At 57.3% G+C, this 20945-nt stretch overlaps 2 protein-coding genes across 2 annotated transcripts; both read left to right on the top strand.

Moving 5' to 3' along the window:
- The first annotated feature begins 5116 nt into the window (after positions 1 to 5116).
- NTRK1 (neurotrophic receptor tyrosine kinase 1) lies at positions 5117 to 13763 on the top strand. The gene is made up of 8 exons (XM_045546511.1): positions 5117 to 5133; positions 5413 to 5487; positions 5798 to 5869; positions 7533 to 7601; positions 8245 to 8390; positions 8617 to 8759; positions 11037 to 11169; positions 12967 to 13763. Exons 1-8 carry the CDS (start codon positions 5117 to 5119, stop codon positions 13602 to 13604), a joined length of 1293 nt encoding a protein of 430 aa, XP_045402467.1. The 3' UTR covers positions 13605 to 13763.
- Positions 13625 to 20587, top strand: LOC123634791 (high affinity nerve growth factor receptor-like). The gene is made up of 9 exons (XM_045546512.1): positions 13625 to 13663; positions 13751 to 13969; positions 14247 to 14349; positions 14852 to 14998; positions 15390 to 15520; positions 15719 to 15891; positions 18160 to 18400; positions 18745 to 18903; positions 20197 to 20587. Exons 1-9 carry the CDS (start codon positions 13625 to 13627, stop codon positions 20380 to 20382), a joined length of 1398 nt encoding a protein of 465 aa, XP_045402468.1. The 3' UTR covers positions 20383 to 20587.
- Positions 20588 to 20945: the final 358 nt, after the last annotated feature.

Consider the following 20945-nt stretch of genomic DNA (forward strand, 5'->3'; position numbering starts at 1 on the left):
GTGACACAGGGTTCAGAGTAAAAGGCAGGCCAAGAGGCCAGACAACCCCGAGGGCAGAGCAGAGGCCAGGGAGCGCTTCCGAGGAGGGCAGCGGGGTCCCCGGGCGCAAGGGACTAGACTGGGGAGAGTCTCCGGCCCCCTCGGAACGCCCGGTTCCCAAGCGCCTGCTGGGCGCGCTGGCCTGGATGTCTCCGGGCGGGCACGCTGGGGCCGCGCCCAGCTCCCGCCTCCCCGCCCCCACTCGGCACGGATTGGCTTGCAGGGACCTCTCAGTTCTCTCCGCCCCTCCGGCTAAGCCAAAATATTTAGCCTGACAACTGAGGGGGGCAGGTCTGTTGGGGAAATAAGGCTAAAATACGGGGTGGGGGAGGGCAGGTCAAGAACTGAGCTCCCCGCAACCCCCGTGCGGCTGCGGTGGGTTCTCCCTCCCTCCCCACCTCCACCGGTGGGGCGGCACGGCCCGAGGGGCAGCCAGCGCCCTGTCCCCTGAGGAGCGGTGTGTCTCGATTCTGTCTCCCAGTGCCTTGGCACCTGCGGGGTAACTTCTGAGAGCCTCGAGCGGGCGGTGAGAGCTTGCTTCAACCTGGCGGGAACGTGGACAGTAACTCCTTAATACTCAAGCCATTCGCCTCTCTGAGCTCCTCTCAGCCTCCCGGGAGGCCGCCCTGTCCGCTTTCAGGGCCCTTAGCCCGAGGCTTGGCTCAGCTGTTGCAAAGTCCCTTGGTTCTGACCAAGATCCTGGGGAAGAGGGCGATCACTCTGTGGGGCTCTGCCTCTGTCGGGTCACCTTCTTGAACTCAGGCTACTGGGTCAGTCTATCTGTGTGTCCCTGCCTCGGGGACTTGGGGGACCACCCATGCTGGAGCCCAGGCGGAGAGAACCGCGCACCTCTAGGAAGCCTGCTCTCGCCTGCTCCCTGGGCCCTCGTCTCACCCCCTTCCCACGAGTTCCTCCTCCAGGACCCCCCTTCCCTCCCTGTCCTGTGCTCCACACAGAGGGCTTGTGCAGCTTCAAAGGCCCGCGGGGTGGGCGGGGCCAGGACCAGCCCTCCGCTGCGGATCCCAGGGCATTCCAGGTGCGCAGCCTCCAAGGGCCGACGGGTCCCCAGCTCCATCCGCGGGCAGCTCCCGCATCCGAGGAGCTAAGAGAACATCTATTAATTTCTCCGTGAAGAAATCGATGCTCTTGTCAGGGATGCGATCGATGCCAGCCCTGCCCTGCCTGGCCCTACCAGGCCAGGGGGCCAGAGCTGGCTGGCGAGGGTCAGAGACCGACGCTGGGATCTGAGGCACAGGGCGGTGGGGGGCAGACCGCGCCCCCATCCACCCAACCTGGACAAGGAGCTCAGAGCTTTTGGCTTTCAGCGCCACCCTGTGGCCTCTCCTGGAAAGCGCAGTCTTGGCTCTCCGGACTCCCTTTGGCTGGTTTTAGGCGACCCCTTCCCCTTCTCTATCCCTTCTATGTTTTCCTCCCCAGGTTCTGCATTTGGCCCTTTTGCGACCCCTTCCCTTTTCTTCCTAGGGTTCAGAGAGTGTTCACCCAATTTACCCCAAGTGACATGCACAGTCCCGCAGGCACTCGCACCAGGAGGGTACTCTGGGGCTGGGGGCTGGCTAGGATGACCTGGACGGCAATATTTCCCCAGCTCAGTCGTCTCCCCTCTTCCCCAAATCTAAAAATGCAGCTGCTTTAGGCTGGGAGAAATAACGTATCAACTTCCCACTGCCACCACCCCCAGCAGACACCTCTAAGCCGTCCTGCAGTGGCCCCTCAGCGTCTCCCGGAGCTGGGGAGATCCTGGGGGAGAGGCTGGCGCTAGCGGCCCCCGAAAGGGGAGGGGGCAGAGTTGGGGGCGTCAGAGAGGACGGGGCGGGGATGGAGCAGAGGGGCGGGGCGGGGCCGGGCGGGGGCCGCTGGCTCCGCCCTTTCCTGGCGGCTGGGTCTTTAACACCGCCCAGCGCACATGTCGGGGGAGGCCTGGCAGCGGCAGCTCGGAGCGCACAGACGGCAGCCCGGCCAGGGCAAGGCGGGCGCCGCCGCGATGCTGCTAGGCGGACGGCGCGAGCACCTCGGCTGGCACGACCGGGCTACGGGGCCCGGCAGCCTGCTGGCTTGGCTGATGCTGGCATCTGCAGGCGCCGCACCCTGCCCGGATGCCTGCTGCCCCTACGGCCCCTCGGGGCTGCGATGCACACGGGCTGGGGCCCTGAATAGCCTCCACAACCTGCCGGGCGCCGAGAACCTGACTGCGCTGTGAGTGTCCCGCGGTCAAGCGGGCTCGGGGACAGACGGGCATAGCTGTGCCCCGAGGGTGCGGACTTGCCGCCTGTTTGCTGGGTCAGGCAGGGGTGGACGCTGCAGAAGGCTGGCACCACGCAGCCTTTGGCGGTGCCCAGCAGTTCCTCTGCTGCCACCGCTGACCCCTGCAAGCCTCCCCTTGCAGGTACTGCCTGAATGTCGCCTAGGGCTCAGGGCAGCTGGCGCACCGGCTTCGGCTTCGGGGAGAACAGGGGGATTTCTGTGGACCAGGTCTGAGAGAGCTCAGCCGTTAGAAGCCTTTTTCTGGAGCTCAGCCAGGGGCCCAGACTCTGCACCAGGGAGAGGGGTGGTTAGCTGCAGAAAACCCCTCAGATTGGCACCTTTACCACCTTTTCCCTTTTCCGGGGGCAAACCAGCCCCCACTCCCTTCCTTGTCATGACCAGGTAACCCCAGCTCTTCTCTGGACTTGGGAGTTAAGCTGTAATGGGTGGAAGGTGATTGAGCTCTCCTCTTCCCATTTCCATCGTTCCTTGCCCCCAGGACCCCTTGATTTGGATGTGGGCAATGAGGCTCCTCCAGTCTTCTCTGCCCCTACGCCCATCTCCCTTTCCACTCTTGTCTCCTTACTTGGGGCAGAGTCAGGGCCCTTGCTTAGAGATCCTCCTCCCTCTGGAACGCAAAGCTGGGAGAAATCTCCAGCATTCTGCAGTACTCTGATATCCTGCAGCAAATGGTTACAAAATACTCAAGTACTTTTTAGCAGCGGGTGAAATCTATGGGAGTATGCTGTAATAATTGGCCTAGAAGTACTCAAGCATCACATGGTGATGGCTGGAAAATACTTGAGTATTCTGTGTGGCTGGCAGGGCCAGCAAGACTTCTAGAAGAGGGAAGGAACTACTAGAAAATCATGGCCTGGGGCTTAGAGGGTGGGAAAGGAACCCTGGCTTCATGCAGTGCTAGGCTAGAAGGTATCCGAGGTGGGGATCATCATTGTCTGGAAGTTACTTGAGCAGCCTGCAATAATTGGCACTGAGTTATTCGGGCATGTCATGGTAATTAACGGGAAGGTACTCAATCTCTCTCTCTAATGGCTCTAGGGAGACCAGGAGGAGATGGCCCTGTCTTGGTCTGGGCATAGGTCTCTGCGTCATGGGAAGGAGCATGAAATCCAGGCTGCCAGCCCCAGTTCAGTCCTCTCATCATCCTGGGTCTTCAAACCTGGGTCCGGGCTCTGGAGTGCTCCCCATCTGTGCTCTCGTTCCCCAGTTCCCTTCCAAGCCCCAAGTGGGTCCAGTCCGGGAGGGGGGTTAGGAGTAGTGGACAGGACAGGGCTGGGGACTGGGAAGCATGCAGAATGGTGAGCGGAGAAGTCCCCCTGGGTGGGGCTGCAGCCTGACCCCCCCAACCCCGCCTGCACAGTCCCCTCCCTCCTCCCTCACCCGCAGAGCTAACGAGGAGATAATGGACTCGAATAGACAGATTGATTATGAATCCAAACGAATGAGGCAGCTTTGAGGCAGCTTTGAGTACACTGCCTGACAGCTCCACACACCCTGCTGGCCCACTGCACTCTCACCCCTTCCCTGGGTCCCTACAGCTTGAAGCCCTCTGGACAGGGGCCGGGGGTGGGGTGGACAGAACAGAGACTTGCCCTCCCTTGGAGTCACTGGAGGTTACTTCCTAGGTCGCAGGGGACTTAGGACCTGATATGTGGCTGTTCTTCTGGAGCCAAGGTTGGGAAGGGAGGAAAGGGAGGGATCACTTAGGCTGATCCTAGTTTCTACAAGTTAGGGAAAGTTAGAGGGCAGAGGGGGAGTTCTGAGAACTAGCAGTGAGTCAGGGGCCCTGTCATGTGTGTGCGTGTGTGTGTGTGGGGGACAATAACATGCCACTGCAGGGCAGCTGAGTTCTCAGGAACTCCCTGGTATGCCAGGGAGGCAGGTCCAGGGCGTCAGCCACCCCCCATCTCCAAATGCCTCCTCATTCTTCTTTCTTTCTTGTCTCCCTGTCTTGTTTCTCTGGCTCTCTGTCCTTATCTATCTGTCTCTCTGTCTCCCTTTCCTTATCTTTCTCCTCGCCTCTGTCTCTCTCTCTCTCTCTCTCTCTCTCTAACAGTCTCTTCCTGCCAGTTTCCCTTTCTCTGTGTCTCTGTTTCACCCTCTCTTTGTTTTTCTGCCCTTCTGGCCCCCTCTGTCCCCCACACGTTGAGCCTTTCCCTCTCTCTTTCACTGTGAAATCAGCCAGTCAGCCTCTTCTCCCCACCCCCCATGCTCTGACTCCATCCTCTCATTACCCCTCTCCTGCTTCATGGGTCCGTCCTGGGGGTGCCTGACTGATAGTCTCTGTACCTCCTCCATCTGCCCAAAGGGTGGGGGTTGGGGGGAGTAGGGGTTGCTGCTTGAGTATGAGGAGTGGCCAGAGGCTATGAGGGGGCAGAGTGGGTGGGGTATGTGTATGTGTGTAGCAGTATGGGTGAGCCCAGACAGTGGCTCTTGAGCAGGTTTGTTTCAGAACATGCATGTGCATGACCATAGTCTTCCTCTGCTGGGTGGGGCAGTGGCAGTGATGAGCCCGGGCCCTTTGTGGAAGTGAGTGTTTCAGCATGACCCCTCTTTGTTGAGCTTGAGCCCGAGAGGCCCGGTACAAAAGTAGAACACCAAGCTGAGAATGGACTTGTATGTGTCTATCAACGTGAGTGTGTGCACATGAGAGATAAATGTGAGCTTTGCTTATGTGTGCTCATGTGCGAGGGTGTGCACGCACGTGTGTGTTCCTGCATGTAGGAATGTGCGTGAGCATCAGCTGTGCAGATATTTGTGCCTCTGTGTGTGTGTATGTTGTATGCTTGGGTGTATGTATGTGTGCAAGAGGTGAGTGTGCATAAGTGTGAGTGTGTGAGGATGTAAGTGTGCATGTGCATGTGTGTTTGTGCACACACATGTGCATGTGTGACTTATGAGGGGGTGTCTCTGTGCATACATGTGTATGTGTGTGCATGCCAGTGCATGTGTGTGTGTGTGTGAATGGGTGCGTGTGTGTGTGTGTGTGCTAGGAGTGTGTGCGTGTGTGACTGTGAAGGAGGCAGGTGGGTGGGCATGGGAACTCAAGTGTGGGCCTGACCCCCGTGACTCCCATCCCCTCTCCCACAGGTACATCGAGAACCAGCAGCATCTGCAGCATCTGGAGCTCAGTGACCTGAGGGGCCTGGGGGAGCTGAGAAACCTGTGAGGGAACTGGGGACTGGGTGGGTGTGGGGGTCAGCATGGGCGCTGGGGGGCCAGAAGGTCAGGGAGGGTGCAGGGTCCTAGGGCCTGGGAGGACCTGAGAGGCTGAGGACTGAGTGATGTGGGGGTGGCGGAGGGGGGGTGGTTAGGAAGGTGAGGGCTCTGAGGGGTCCAGAGTAGCTGAGGAAACTACGAGGGGGCTGGGGAGGGACACAGGGCTCTGCAGTGGGGACTGGGGCTGGGCTGGGCAGAGAGGGCCAGGGACCGAGTAGCAGAGGACCTGGGGCTGATCTCCCACACCGCTCCCCAGCACCATCGTGAAGAGTGGTCTCCGTTCCGTGGCGCCAGATGCCTTCAATTTCACTCCTCGGCTCAGTCGCCTGTGAGTGGCCGGGGATGGGCAGTGGGGGTGGGAAGCCACCCACACTTGGGCCGCTAATGGGCTTGGCCCTCCCCAGGGACCTGTTCTGAGGAAGGCCCCTGCCTGGTCAGGGAAGTCATCTTCACATCTACTTCAGGGATGGCATGCTCTTAGCCCTGCCAGCTAGAGGTTCTTCCTGCTGCCTCACTTCCGTGCTTCATGCTGCAGGGACCCTTCTCATAGGTGCCTCCCCCCTATCCTTGCAGGGTTCAGGTACACACCAGTCCAAAGGGAAGAAGGGTTGGAGCAGTACTCCTGGGTTCTGGCTGGGGCTCCATTTCCCACCCTGCCCTGGTGGTGATGTGTCAACGGGCCCCTAGGATAGCCTGGGAGCTGGGTTATCAGATCTGCCGTTTGTCACCCTCCCCATTCCTGGGAGTCATAGCTGCCCCTCCTGCAGAGGACGAAGAGGGTCATGGGTGGGCAGGGAGAGATACTCCGAGTCCCTAGCAGCCCCTCCCTGACCTTCTGAGGGCAGAAGTTCGGCTCCCCTGCCCCTCACCACGAGCAGGTGGAAAGATGGGAAGGGTGGTGGGACCTGCCGTTCACCAAGTTGTGCTTGCTCCCCTGAACTCTCTGCTGTGTCCAGCAATTTAACAGCAAAAACAAAACAAAACAAGGTGATATTATGTCACTGACTAGGTACTGGGGTTTCAGTTAAAAATGTGTCCTCAATAACCCTTCACAGTAGTCATGTCAGTGAATCTTCACAATCAGCCTGGTGAGAGAGAGGATGTTATCGCTCCCGTTTCATAGATGAAGATTTTGAGAGTCAGAGAGCTTATGTTTTTGGGCTGAGGCCACACAGCTGTAAGTGGCAGGATAGAACTTACACCTAGCTCTGTCTGGCCCTAAGGTGGGTGATGTTCCTGGCCCCTGTGTGGTGGTGCCTCTCCCACCCAGGCCCTGTAGATGCTAGGATGGCTCAGCAAGGAGAGGGCTCAGGGCAGGCCCCGCAGAGACAGAGGGTCCCAGGAGCAGCCACCTGGAGCAGAGCACAGAGCCCTGGGGCTTCCAAACCAGTTTCCTGTGTGGCCTGGAGCCCGCACCTTGCTGGGCTCAGCTTCTCCACCTCTACAGCTGGGGCCTGGGGGTCTGGTCCTTTCCCAGGCAGTCCCCAAGGAGGGGCAAGAAGGAGGAGGGGGAGGAGTCCTGAGGAAGTCCTTGGGGACAGGTAGAGAGCAAGGGAGTGTGGCAGCCTCAGCCCTCCTCCTCCTCCTCCTCCTCCTCCTCCTCCCCAGTCCTGGGCTCTGTGGGGCAGGAGCACAGATGGAGCCCCTTCCCCCAGCTGTGGCCTCAGCACTTTGCCAGCTGGGGCAGAAGCAGGTGGGGGAGGGGGGAGTGGCTGTTCCCTCAGATCCCCTTCCCTGGGGTCTGGGGAGGGGGTTAAGTGGGGTTAACCCTTGTCATCCCAGGGAGAGGAGAGGGACTCACCAAGCCTTACCTGGCCCCCTCCTGCCCCCCATCCACACAAGCTGCCTCCCCAGGCTTGTTCTAGTTGTCTGGGCTAGGGAGAGGGAGCCAGCTGTCAACTTCCTCTTTGGCTCCTTCCCTCCCTCGCATTGGGTCAGAGTGAGGTCAGGTCGCTCAAGGGGTCTGTCTTGATGTGTCTCATTGCCCGCAGGAATCTCTCCTCCAATGCTCTGGAGTCTCTCTCCTGGAAAACCGTGCAGGGCCTCTCCTTACAGGAACTGTGAGTGCGGGCCCTTCCAGGGGCAGGAGCAGCCAGTGTGTGTGTGCTTGTGTGCACTCGTGTCTGTGTGATGCTGTGTCACGGTGTCTGTGTGGCACTGCATTGCGGGGGTCTCTTTGGGGACTGTGTGATACCTGTGAAACCCCCATCAATGTAAAGGCTGATGACCACCATTGAGGGGGCTGCGGCCCTGGGTGGGTGGGGGCGCCGGCCTGGGTGACTGTGGGCTGAGCAGAGGCACAGGCCCACTGCGGTGGTTCCCAGTGCACCTGCCCATGGATGGGTAGCGCAGCGGTGGTCCCTGTGCACCCAGGGGGCATTCTGGCCTCTGGCTCACTCTGGGAGGCCATGCCCCTCCCTCCTTGCCACCATGCTGAAGGCCCTTGCCTGGCTTGTCACCCTGGGGAGCCTGGGGTAAGGGACTCCTATGCAGCCCCAGCCGGCTGTCTTGGGCTTTCTGCGTTCTATTTCTTTGAATAATATCTTGTTACCGGGGCCCTCCCCTGCATCTCCCTTCCCCTCTCCACCAGCCTCCCTGCTGTCTAACTGCTCCCTCACACTGCAAATACTTCATCCCGGTGGTTCCTCAGACCCTGCGCCTGTCCCTTCCCTGACTCTCTTGGTGTCCCCCCACACCCACCAGGGTCCTGTCAGGGAACCCTCTGCACTGTTCCTGTGCCCTGCGCTGGCTGCAGCGCTGGGAGGAGGAGGGCCTGGGCGGAGTGCGAGAACAGAAGCTGCAGTGTGGCGGGCAGGGGCCCCTCGCCCTCATGCCCAACGCCAGCTGCGGTACGTGCTGGGGTGGTGCAAGGGGCTGGGAAAGCTACTTGCTCGGGGACAGGGCACTGGGCAAGCACTGAAGGCCCGGGGGGAGCGGCCCTTGGCAAGGCCTGGGAGGACATTGTCTGGGCCCTGGGTTATTGAGGCGGGTGGGGGAAGAAGCATTCCCCGGGGTAGAGCTCTGAGGCCGCTCCTGGCTTTAACACCCCTCGCCCTTGGGCATCTCGGGCGCCAGGCGTGCCCACGCTGAAGGTCCAGATGCCTAATGCCTCCGTGGACGTGGGGGACGACGTGCTGCTGCGGTGCCAGGTGGAAGGGCGGGGCCTGAAGCAGGCCGACTGGATCCTCACGGAGCTGGAGGGGTCAGCCACGGTGATGGTGAGAAGCCCTTCACCCCCAGCCCCCCAAAGAGGTCCCGGCAGGGCACAGGGAACAAAGACAGCAAAAGAGAGACACTGGGGGGAAAGAGACAATGAGTAAGGAGCACATAAGGGCTGAGGGATGGACAGAGGTGGTTTAAACCCACAGGGCTCAGGCGGGTCAGCCCAGGGCCCACACATGCCCTCATGGTGGGCGCTGGCCCAACAGGGACTCCGGCTACACTGGACCCACCAAGACTTAGGCCCCCTTTTTGGGAACATGATGCTGTCTGCAAGACAGAGGGTCACAGAGCCCTCACATGTTGGAGCCGAGAGGGCCCCAACAGACCATCCCTCTCCTACACCCCCTTTCTGTATAAGGAAACTGGGTTCCAGGGAAGGGGCACAATTTCTGTGGTCCTGCCCCCAAGGTGAGTTCTTAGGGGCCCCTGGACTCTTTTTCTGGAGATTCTGTAAGCAGTATCTTCTTGGGTGTGTCATGAACATATTAGTAAAGGAGGCCAGGTCTGGTTCCAGCTCTCTCACTAATTAATTCTTGGAGTGACTTTCAGAAAAATCCGTTAATCGGCTTGAACTTTGGTTTTCTTATCTGTAACTTGAGGAGGTGGACATCATGGCCTTCTGATGTCCTGCCTGCCTCTGGGCATTCTCTGGCCTCTATCTCTGTTACCCAGACATGTCTTTGGGCACCTGCCCAGGCCTTGCCCCTTGTCCTTAGGCTGGAGACGGGCAGCCGAGAGTAGCCACAGCTAACTCAGGAGCCTTGCTGACAAGGTCAGCGGAGGCTGACAATGGGCTGTGCCCACCCTACCTGGGTGGCAGGAGTGGATACACAGGACCGGGCTGTGGGCCAGCGGGACTGCGGGTGTGGTGTTTAGTTTGGAGGCCCTCGCTTTGGGAGGAGAGTCAATCTCAGAATTGCTGGAGGCCCCTGGAACCACGTTGAAGGACGAACCACCGGAGCCCTGAGCAGAGGTGGCCAGATGTGGTAGAGGGGTCACTGGCCACTGAGGGGTTCCTCCCCTCCAGAGGTCAAAGCCACCCAGAGTGAGTAAAGGAGAGAGGACAAGGCAGAGGCCATATCTGTGCGTGGAGAGACCTTAGATGAACCCTGTGTTTGGGGAAATTCCAGGTTTTTGCTTTCTCTTTGGGAGATTTACATGTGTACTACCACCTGTGTTTTCTAGAAACTTCCTATAGAAAAGTCACACCCTAACTGTGTCAGATGGAGGGGAAAATCGTCTGGTCCCTCTCAGCTGGGAGAACAAGGGATGGTAGAGCAGCTCTAGGGGAGAGTTATTGGGAGGCCAGGCCCCACCGAGGGCGAATGGAGGAGATGGGACAGCCACTCGGAGGGCCGCGGAGGGCAGGGCAGGGCTTCCCCGCAGCAGGATGGAATAAGAGCTTGCATGACAGGTTGGAGAGCTCTTCTGGAACCTTTGAACTCACGTATTCCAGTGGAAGCCCAGGGACACCAAACCTACTCTGGCATGTAGTCAAGGGACTCCACATCTACGAAGTTTCCAGAAAAAGGAGATCTCTCCATGACTTTATTTTCATTATTTTATGAAAATCACTTTCTAAAATGTCAGAAGATAATTTGTGCACCTCTTCAGCTTACAAAACAAACCAAACCCCATGGTTCAGCAAGATTTAGAATTGTCTTGAGATCATATAACTTACACATGACACGTCCGTGGTTTCTTAGGAAGAGAAGTTGAATCTGAGCCAATCTTTTGATGGTGACTCAGAATCAAGTCACTTTGCCTCCCTAACCTCACTCGCTCTCGTCATCTGCTGAAGGACATGCCGCTGCCGCTGTGCTCTCACTGCTGCCCTGTTGTCAGCACCGTCTCTGTGTGTCTGACCCTCCCTGGGCTGAGACCGAGTTTGTTAGAACTGTGTGTGAAACGAGAAAGCATAGGTGGTCAGGTTGGTTCTCAAATGAGCTATGTATGAACTTGGTACTTGGGATTTGTGACATCTGCTTAGCTGCTTAGATAGATGCTTTTATTTTTCCTGTGGGGGTATTTTGTGCCTATTTTGAGGTTGTAGGTTGTATTTTAGATTTTTCAGATCATTAAATATATGATCCAGGACGTAGTCTACGAACAAGCTCTGAAGGAGCCATATTCTCTCCCACCCGTCTCCTCCCCGCCAGCCCTCCTCTGCTTTCCATCTGGAGCCAGAGGGGCTCCCCAAAGACATCAGCTCCAGCCCCCAGCCCCAAGCTGGCTGAAGCTCTTCCTGATTTCCCCTCTCTTCCCTGATTCAGAAGTCTGGGGGTCTGCCATCCTTGGAGCTGACTCTGGCCAATGTCACCAGTGACCTCAACAGGAAGAACGTGACTTGCTGGGCAGAGAATGACGTGGGCCGGGCCGAAGTCTCTGTCCAGGTCAACGTCTCCTGTGAGTCTCAGGGGCTGCCCCTGCACCCACCCCCACTCATCTCTTCTTCCCTGAAAAGAGGGTGGGGGGCTGGAGGAAAGGGTGGGATGTGTGTCACCACAGCTGCTCCCTCCCAGCTGTTTCCAGATTCCCATGAAAACCTGATCCTTTGAGGGAAGTCCTGGGGGCTCATCGAGGCCAGAGGGATGGAGATGGATTTCTTTCTGGCCCCCTGCCCAAGCCTTGCTACCTGAGGCCCTCAACACCAGCTGCCCGGCTGTTCCCACCGCTCCGGACTACTTCTTGCCTGTCCCGCCTTAGGCCTTTGCCCCGAATCCTAGTTTTAAAAGAGGAAATTCCCCTCCTGAGTTCCTATTTAGGCTCCGTGCCTATTTCTCTAGGTCTGTGAAAAAGTTATCTGAAATCTTGTACTTTATATCATTTTTCTTCTTTTGTTGTGACATATATATAGAAATACGTGTAAAACGTGCACTTTGAGCAATACTCTTACCAGCACCTCAGAAGACCCCCGCTTCTCCCCATTCACAACCCACCCTGTCCCCTACCTCATCCTGACTTTTCTGATAACCATTTCCTTGCTTTTTATTTTTGTTTTTATTTTTTTCTTTTTCTTTTCCTTCCTTCCTTCCTTCCTTCCTTCCTTCCTTCCTTCCTTCCTTCCTTCCTTCCTTCCTTCCTTCCTTCCTTCCTTCCTTCCTTTCTTTCTTTCTTTCTTTAGACAGAGTCTTACTCTGTTGCCTGAGTTAGAGTGCCGTGGCATCAGCCTAGCTCACAGCAACCTCAAACTCCTGGGCTCAAGTGATCCTCCTGCCTCAGCCTCCCGAGTAGCTGGGACTACAGGCATGTGCCACCGTGCCCAGCTAATTTTTTATATATATATATATATATATTTTTTTTTTTTTTTAAGTTGTTCAGCTAAGTTGTTTCTATTTTTTTAATAGAGACAGGGTCTCACTCTTGCTCAGGCTGGTCTCGAACTCCTGAGCTCAAACAATCCTCCCACCTCAGCCTCCCAGAGTGCTAGGATTACAGGCGTGAGCCACCATGCCCGACCTTCCTTGCTTTTTAAAACAATTTTTCACAAGTATGCCTATCAATATAGTTTTTCCAGTTCTTGTACATTATGTGAATGGAATTATACTGCATGTATTATTTTGTGTGTGGATTCTTTCACTCAACATCATTTGATAAGATCCATCCATGTTAATGGGAGTTGCTGTAGTTCATTTAATTCACTGCTGCGTAGTATTCCAGGGTGTAGATGCCAGCCGGAATCCCAGTGTAAATTTTATACACACACACACACACACACACATTTTTCCCTATTAGTGAGGGGCTTTTGCTTTTTCCAGGTTGGATCTATTTCAAACCCATATCTTTTTTTCAACAAGTTTTTAACTGTATATTTTTTGCGTGTTTGATTCTTAGGCCCCACTGCCCCATCTTCTGAAGCCTGATCATGCTTAATTTTTCATATTCCTTACCCACAAAGACTCCAGGTTTAATTGCCATAAGCTGGTACCCGCTTCTCCAGGGCTGTTACTTACTTATTCATGGCCCACCACTTAAGTTCCTTAAGCCTCTGAATTTTATATCCCTGCTGCCTGATTTATTTAAAATTTGACATTTCTTCAGAACGTCTCTCCCTGTGAATTTCCTAGGCCTGCTGACCTGTTTCTCTCAGGCGTGCCACCTGTTTTCTGCTTCTATCCCCTTTGCCCCTGAACTTGCCAGGGCCGTGCCGGGTTCCCTCCAGCCGCTCCCTGACTTCTCGCTGTCGCTCCTTCTGGCCCGCAGTCCCGGCCAGCGTGCAGCTGCATGCACCGGTGGAGCTGCACCACTGGTGCATTCCCTTCTCCGTGGACGGGCAGCCAGCGCCCTCTCTGCGCTGGCTCTTCAATGGCTCCGTGCTCAATGAGACCAGCTTCATCTTCACTGAGTTCCTGGAGCCGGCGGCCAACGAGACTGTGCGGCACGGCTGTCTGCGCCTCAACCAGCCCACCCATGTCAACAACGGCAACTACACGCTGCTGGCTGCCAACCCCTCTGGCCAGGCCGCCGACTGGGTCATGGCTGCCTTCATGGACAACCCTTTCGAGTTCAACCCCGAGGACCCCATCCCTGGTGTGAGGGCCACCCTGAACCCTGTCCCCACTGCTGGGCTCTACCTGGGGTGGAGATCAGGATGTCCAGGGAAGCCTGGCCCACTTTCTGCTATGACCCTGACCCCAGGAGCTGGAGTGCCTGGTCCTGGACAGAAAGGAGTCCAGAGTCCTGATGTCCAGCTCTGTGCTGGCCCCCTTGGTCCCTTCCCCCAAGCCAGGACTTCTGAACCCCTGAGCTATTCCATCCATTTGGGCTGGCTGAAGAGAGAGCCATGCACAAGGGCATTCCTGGCCCAGCTGGAAAATGATCACAGGCATCTTCTCCCTTGAGGTCCAGCAGCCCCACCCCCATGCCACCCTCACCCCACAAAGGGATGAGCCCCAGAGGGGTCAGGGACTCGCTGCTCTCCTCCTCCATCTGACTGCTCTCTCTCCTCCCTCCTGCTGCAGTCTCTTTCTCGCCAGTGGGTGAGTAGCCCAGGCTGGAGGGTAGGTTCTGTCTGGTCCCTGGAGCCGAGGCTGGGGCAGAGGGTACAGCTCACCTAATCCCTGAAAAGCCAGCTGGGGCCAGGGTGGGGAGCTGCTGGAGGAGACACGGTGCGTGCCAAGGCCCACCCTTCCTGCCCTGTGTCCCTACAGACACTAACAGCACGTCTGGAGACCCAGTGGAGAAGAAGGACGAAACACCTTTTGGGGTGAGCATAGGAAGTAGAAGCTTGTGCGGGATGTGGGATCGGGAGGCCAAGCTACAGGATCATCTGCGTGGCATTTCTGGTCAGAGCAGGGAGGTCACTGCAGTCTGGCATGAGCTTGGCCTGCCACCCTCACAGCCACTGCAGCGGTCCACAGGGGAGGAGGAGGCAAGTCGGGGGCCTGGCTCTGGGCTCCTATGCAGGATGGAGCAGTGGTTTGCTGTGGGAGCCCTGAGAGTGTGGGAGAAGCCCCTGGATCTAACTCCAGTCCCCACCCCAGGTCTCTGTGGCCGTGGGGCTGGCTGTCTTTGCCTGCCTCTTCCTTTCTACGCTGCTCCTTGTGCTCAACAAATGCGGACGGAGAAACAAGTTTGGGATCAACCGTGAGTGGAGAGGCTGCAGAGTGCTGTCTGTCTGTCTGTCTATCTTACTGGCTTTGTATCCTGCTGACTCTGTCTCTGTATGGGGGGGGGGCTGTGCATTCGTGGAGTTCTAGGGTGTGTGTCTGGGGGATAGAAGAAGGCCTGGCCATGAGGCTTGTGAGTGTGAGTGTGTGTGTGAGTGAGTGTCGGGGCTGGTGCTGGGGTAGTTTCAGAGGCAGCAGCTGCTAATTGGTGGCTGGATTGTAGTCAAACACTAAGTGGGTCTGGGAGGTCTGGGCTTCGGGGGGAGGGAGTGGGGGAGTTCTTTGGTGCCCCTGGGGCCAGGGGTTGGACAGGAGCCAGATAAGAAGAAGCATGGTGCCTCCCCTTCTTCCTGCCTGCTGTCTTGCCCCCTGCTCCTCTGTCCTGCCCCTGCAAGTTATGAGGTGGGGGCAACTGGCACCCTGCAAGCAGGGGCCAAGGTGTGGGCAAGCCCCTCCATGTGGCTGTGTCTCCTCCCCAGGCCCTGCTGTGCTGGCTTCAGAGGACGGGCTGGCCATGTCTCTGCATTTCATGACATTGGGTGGCAGTTCCCTGTCCCCCACCGAGGGCAAAGGCTCTGGGCTCCAAGGCCACATCATCGAGAACCCACAATACTTCAGTGATGCCTGTGAGAGACAATGCAGGTCAAGGGCAAGGGAGAGTGTGTATGTGTGCGTGTGCATGTAGAAGCCTCTGGGCCATCGTCCTTATTCACCCGAGGCCTGAACAATCTCCCCGCCCCCCTTACCAGCCATAGCACATCCTTCCTGGGCTGAGACCAGCCTGGCTGCAGCCCCGCCCAAGTCACAGCTAGCCCACACCGTGTCCTCTCTGGGCGGATGCAGTCCACGCTACGACACGTGGCTTGGTGAAGGAGTGAAGGCTGAATTTTAATCCCCATCTAGCCCCTTGCCTGGGCACCTTGTGTGGCACACAGCCCTGCTAGATAGTCCTGCCCTTGCCACTACACATCCCTCCTGGGACTGGGGCTCCCAGCTGACCCTGCAAGCCCCTCCCAGGTGTTCATCACATCAAGCGCCGGGACATCGTGCTCAAGTGGGAGCTGGGCGAGGGTGCCTTTGGGAAGGTCTTCCTTGCCGAGTGCCACAACCTGCTGCCTGAGAAGGACAAGATGCTGGTGGCCGTCAAGGTCAGACCCTGATCACGAGGCACTGCTGGCCTGGGTGCCACCTCCAGGAGCACCATCGTATCAGGACAGAATGCTTAGGCTTGGGAGTGGGATGTCAGGGTCTGACATGGCTCAAGACTGGGGGTGGGTGGGCTGCTCTGCATGTGGGGAGGTGAGGCCTGGGCCCCCGCTCAGTCCTGTCCCTGCCCTTCCATCCAGGCGCTGAAGGAGGTATCCGAGAGCGCCCGGCAAGACTTCCAGCGCGAGGCGGAGCTGCTCACCATGTTGCAGCACCAGCACATCGTGCGCTTCTTTGGCGTCTGCACCGAGGGCCGCCCGCTGCTCATGGTCTTTGAGTATATGCGGCATGGCGACCTCAACCGCTTCCTCCGGTATGAGCACCTGGCCTCTGGCCTCTGGTTATTGTCCTTTCCTCCAAGCACATCCCTGCTTGTCTGTCGAACCAAGGGGGGACACCAGGAAGGATCAGGGAGGCAGGTGTGTGCATGTGGGGGTGGTCCCTACAAAAGACAGAGTGGCAGTAGCCAGGGAGGTCGCACTGGCAGAGGCTATGAGCTAAAACTTTGGGATGAGTGGACTTTGCAAAGGGTGTGTGTGCATTTGTGTGTGGCACACAGAGGCCAGGCCTGTAGAGGGTGGCAGTTTAGATAATTACAATAACAGCAATAACAAACATTTATAGGCACTTTCTATGTTTCAGGCACTGTGTTATGTACTTTACAATTCATTCTCATTGTGGTTCTACTCACTTGTACATAAATACCTCATACAATAATATAAATATATATTTATTTTTTAGTCTCCAAGCATATGTTGCAATTTATACTTGAAGAAAGTTACAAAAAATTCATTTCTTTGGCTTTGGACAGAAGAACTCTGATATGTTTATCTATTTGTGCTAATAATTTTAATGACTTCAAGAAATGTACCTGTTTCACAGATAAGGCTTGAAGAGGTTAAGTGACTTGCCCAAGGACAGACAGGTAGTGAACGGCCCGGGGCAGATGTGATGCCAGGCAGAACCCCTGCTCTTAAGCTCTGACTGTGACGGTCACATGTTCCCTTAGTCGAATCCTTCCCCGATGAGACAGCTCCTGCGAGGATGGGCCAGTGTTTGTTAGGCAGAGAAAGGACCGGGCTTATTAGCTGAGCCTTCGGTGCCAAGTCCCTTTCTTCTCTGACCTCACTTTCCCCACCAGTAAGGGGGGCTGGGGGTGGGGGTGGGGGGCTGTGGTTCTGGGTGAGCAAGTGCTGTGTGGTTGTCCAGCTGAGGGTCATGATCTGGTTCCCAAATATCCCCTTGGGAGTGGTGGGTCATTCATGCAGTCAGGCTGCAGAACTCGGCTAGGAGAGATCCTTGAGTTCTGAGCTTATCCTTGTGGACTGGGGGAGCCAGTGGAGGGTGTGGAGCAGGAGGGGGTGAGGCCAGACCTGAGGCTGAGTGTGGAGGACTGGCACAGAGGAACCCGAGTCAAGAGCAGGCCAGAGAGGAGCCCATCCCCTCGCTCTCCAGACACGGTGCACATTCAGTGCTGGTCTCAGGGGAGGCAGACCAGGGAGATACCACCATGTGGGGCCCAGACTGTGGGAAAAGTGGCTCTAAATGCTGGATGGAGCACTGGGAGAATCAAAGGAGGGAATCACGAATGCTTCTAGATGAGTCTGGAAGACTTCCCCTAGGAGGGGCCTTCTGTTCCTTCTCTCCTGTGGGCCTTTGTACTTCCAGTTCCCTCTGGCTGGTATACTGGGCCTCCCTCCCAGCCACTTTACCCTCCCCTGCCCTGGACCCCTTTGGATGGCTTATCCACTTTTCTTCAGCACTTGAGTCTAAGTTTAGATTCCCCTCCCTCCAGGAAGCCTTCCCTGACTTCTTACATCCCCACCCCTAGTGCCCATCAGGTGCCCCTCACACTGCACTGCTTTCAGTGGAAAGCAGTGCATCATACTTTCCACTATAGCTCTGGTGCTTGGCACATTGGAGATGTTTAAAAAATACCTGCAATAAGTGAATGAGGAGAAAGTTGGCCAATAGGAAAAGGCATTCCTGGCAAAGTGATCAGCTCAGGCAAAGCTTCAAAAGAAGGAATATTGGGGAATGGAGATGAGTGAGCAGGGACTGACCTTGAGTGGTAGCTGTGGGGAGGAGGTGGGCATCCCAGAAACCTTCAGAAGGAAGGAAGACCCCACGGGAATGGCTGGTACTGAGGGCAAAGGTGAGAGAAACAGGGAGGCAAGGGAGGATGCCCAGGTTCCAGACTCTGGATGGGGGAGGTTCCCTTCACTGCAAGAGCGGGCTTGAGGGAAAGATATTGAGCTCAGCTTGTAAGGGCTGAGTCTGAAGTGCCCATAGCAAGAGAAGAAGTAGGGGCCAGTAAGCGGCTGGAGTGCAAGGGGCGGCCTGAGAGGAAGGCATAGATGTGGGAACCGTGGGCTCTCTCTGGTGGAAGCCTTGGAGGTGGGCACACCTATTCCTGCAGCACCCCACCCCCAGCCCCTGCAGGCAGCTGCCTCCACTGTCCTTTCCTTCCTCCATTTCCGGTCCCCCAGTCTCTTCCCCCATCACTCCCAGCTCCTGGGGCTCCCCTTCCTCAGGCTCCTGGGCTCCCAGCCTCTATCCCTTCTCCCTTTCTTGCTCACAGGTCCCATGGGCCTGATGCCAAGCTGCTGGCTGGCGGGGAGGATGTGGCTCCAGGTCCCCTGGGCCTGGGGCAGCTGCTGGCCGTGGCTAGCCAGGTCGCTGCGGGGATGGTGTACCTGGCGGGTCTGCACTTTGTGCACCGGGACCTGGCCACGCGCAACTGTCTGGTGGGTCAGGGACTAGTGGTCAAGATCGGTGACTTCGGCATGAGCAGGGATATCTACAGCACTGACTATTACCGCGTAAGGGTCCTTTGTCCCCAGCCCCTCCCCCAGCATCCACGCTATAGACACCCTGGATTCCGAGTCCACCGGGAGCCTGCCTTTGTCGGGCACACCCTCCTCTTCCTCAGTGGTGCGGGAGCTGAGAGTCTCTGGCTCTGGCTTTAAACAACCCTCCTCAGCCCCCGTGGAGGAAGGGCTGTCTCCTCTGCTGTCCTGGATGGAAACAGCACCACTAGGTTTTCCCTCTTAGCCCTGGCCCCGACGGCCACATCTGTTTACTTTTATTGATGGGGCTGGGGCGGGTCTGCGCTGCGACAGGCGGTTGGTGGCGCCTGGGAGGTGACGCAGAGCACCGCCGGCAGGTGGGAGGCCGCACCATGCTGCCCATCCGCTGGATGCCGCCGGAGAGCATCCTCTACCGCAAGTTCACCACCGAGAGCGACGTGTGGAGCTTCGGCGTGGTGCTCTGGGAGATCTTCACCTACGGCAAGCAGCCCTGGTACCAGCTCTCCAACACCGAGGTCAGCCCCGTCCTGGGGGCCACCCTTGCTGGCCACACCCATTTCCTGACCCTTTGGGTCCCTTTTATAGGGAACTCAGTCCCTCTCTGCCCCTCTGCCACTGCCTAGGGAGACCCATCCCAGCATCCTGCCCACACTGTGCTCCCTCCACCCCAGCCCTGTTCTCTTCCTCTCCTGGTCTTGCCTTTATCTACCATCCTATGCCCAGGCCCAGCTGGCCCCTGGGGGAACCTCAAAGCACTTTGTAAGTGGAGCCAGACCCCCATCCCTAGCTGCGTTTTACAGACCTAGTAGGCGTATCAGGGTGGAACGCAGAGGCATGAGAAGAGGAGCACAGCACAAGAGGGCCTGACACTGCAGCAGGGAGACTGGAGGTTAGACTGTCAGAGGGACACTCCTGCTTCCTCCCGCTGCCCTCCTGGCTGGCCACAGCCGGAGCAGGCCCCAGGTGTTCTGTCTCCCAGAGCAGCTCCCCCCACCCCTTCCTTGGCTCGCAGCTGTCAGCTTCCATTTCTCCTCCTAATGCAGTCTGCTCCCTGGAGGCTGGTGGGGTGGGGGAGAGGGTTATAGATTTTAATTTTCTCAAGCACTGAGAGAAGGAATGGAATTAGTGCCGCCCATAACCCAAGTCCTCTAATGGGGAGGGGGGAAGAGGGGGAAAGAGGCTCTAGGCCCCTTCTCCAACCACAACCTGCACCATTTCTCCTTCTTTGGATCCCTTAGCTGTTCTAGTGGTCCTTCTTAGAGTCTAATTTTGATCTTTCTTGCTGCAGGTTCTTTTCAGATACTATGGGGTAGTATCCACGAAAGGGAGAAGGAAGTGGGGGTCGTCTTCTACTTTAAAATGAAAGCCAGCTATTTTTCAAGGCCTTTAACTGCAATTCTGCTCCATTTTCTTTCTTCCCTTTGGATCTGAGAGGCACAGGGCCCGTCCCCTCCTCCCTTCAGCCCCCCAACACCAAGCTGATGGATTTGGCAAATGCCTTGGCCCTCCCTTTCCCCAACCCACCTGGCAAGTCTTCTCAGCATCTGATCCCAGCCTTCCAGAAGCAATCCTACCCCGAGCCCAAGCTTCCCAGAGTCAAGCCTTAATCCTTCCCACTTCTCAGGATCAGAGCAGAAAGGAATCTTGGGGTCTACTGTGTCCATTTAGATTATCAGCACCCAAGAAGCCCAGACAAGCGTGTGACTTGCCTTGGGAGCCTCACCGAGGCATAGGTGGCACTGGGGCTGGCCTCATCCTCCTGCCCCCAACCTAGTGTGCTCTCCTTTCCGTCTCTCTGGTGGCCCCAGGCGATTGAGTGCATCACGCAGGGACGTGAGTTGGAGCGGCCACGTGCCTGCCCGCCAGAGGTCTACGCCATCATGCGGGGCTGCTGGCAGCGGGAGCCCCAGCAGCGCCACAGCATCAAGGACGTACATGCCCGGCTGCAAGCCCTGGCCCAGGCGCCTCCTGTCTACCTGGACGTCCTGGGCTAGGGGCTGGCCCAGGGCCTGGGGCTGGGTAGCCGGAATACCGGGGCCTGCCCTCCGCAACCCCCAGATCTCCCACAGCCCCAGGGTGATCTCAAAGCATCTAACTCACCCTCAGCATGCAGGGGGGACAGGTGGGGGCTGGGGGTAGAGGATGTTCCTGCTTCTCTAGGCAAGGTTCCGTCATAGCAATTATATTTATTATCCCTTGGCTGTGTCTCTTGCCGATTCTTGCGATGCCGTCGTTCCAGGAGTGGGGCGCTGGGATTCAGGTAGGGGGCGGCTCTATGGGATCCTCCCCCAGTCAGGTTCCCCTCAGCTGCCTACCCCCGCTCCATGCAGCTGCCACTCCTACCTTGTGACTACGGTTTGGGTCCCAGTCTTGTGGTCACCTTGTTCACCTGGAGGTGAGGCAGCCTCAGGCCAGGCCTCCCAGACCTTCAGACCGTAACTGTCTGTCTCTGTGCTTCATGTTCAGGAAGGCCGGGGCTGCAGTGGGAGGGACAGAAGTTGCATGTCCTGGTGGATGGGATGGAAGCATTGGCGGGAGTCTTCCTTGTGTCGGTGTG

This window comes from Lemur catta, chromosome 3 (assembly GCF_020740605.2).
Source record: "Lemur catta isolate mLemCat1 chromosome 3, mLemCat1.pri, whole genome shotgun sequence".
Taxonomy (NCBI): domain Eukaryota; kingdom Metazoa; phylum Chordata; class Mammalia; order Primates; family Lemuridae; genus Lemur; species Lemur catta.

Coding starts and splice junctions, on each gene's coding strand:
- NTRK1 (XM_045546511.1), top strand. Junction 5,488..5,797: donor CTGGGGGAGCTGAGAAACCT/GTGAGGGAACTG, acceptor ACCGCTCCCCAG/CACCATCGTGAAGAGTGGTC. Junction 5,870..7,532: donor ACTCCTCGGCTCAGTCGCCT/GTGAGTGGCCGG, acceptor CATTGCCCGCAG/GAATCTCTCCTCCAATGCTC.
- LOC123634791 (XM_045546512.1), top strand. CDS start 13,625: ATGCCACCCTCACCCCACAAAGGGATGAGCCCCAGAGGG. Junction 14,999..15,389: donor ACAATACTTCAGTGATGCCT/GTGAGAGACAAT, acceptor AGCCCCTCCCAG/GTGTTCATCACATCAAGCGC. Junction 18,904..20,196: donor ACCAGCTCTCCAACACCGAG/GTCAGCCCCGTC, acceptor TGGTGGCCCCAG/GCGATTGAGTGCATCACGCA.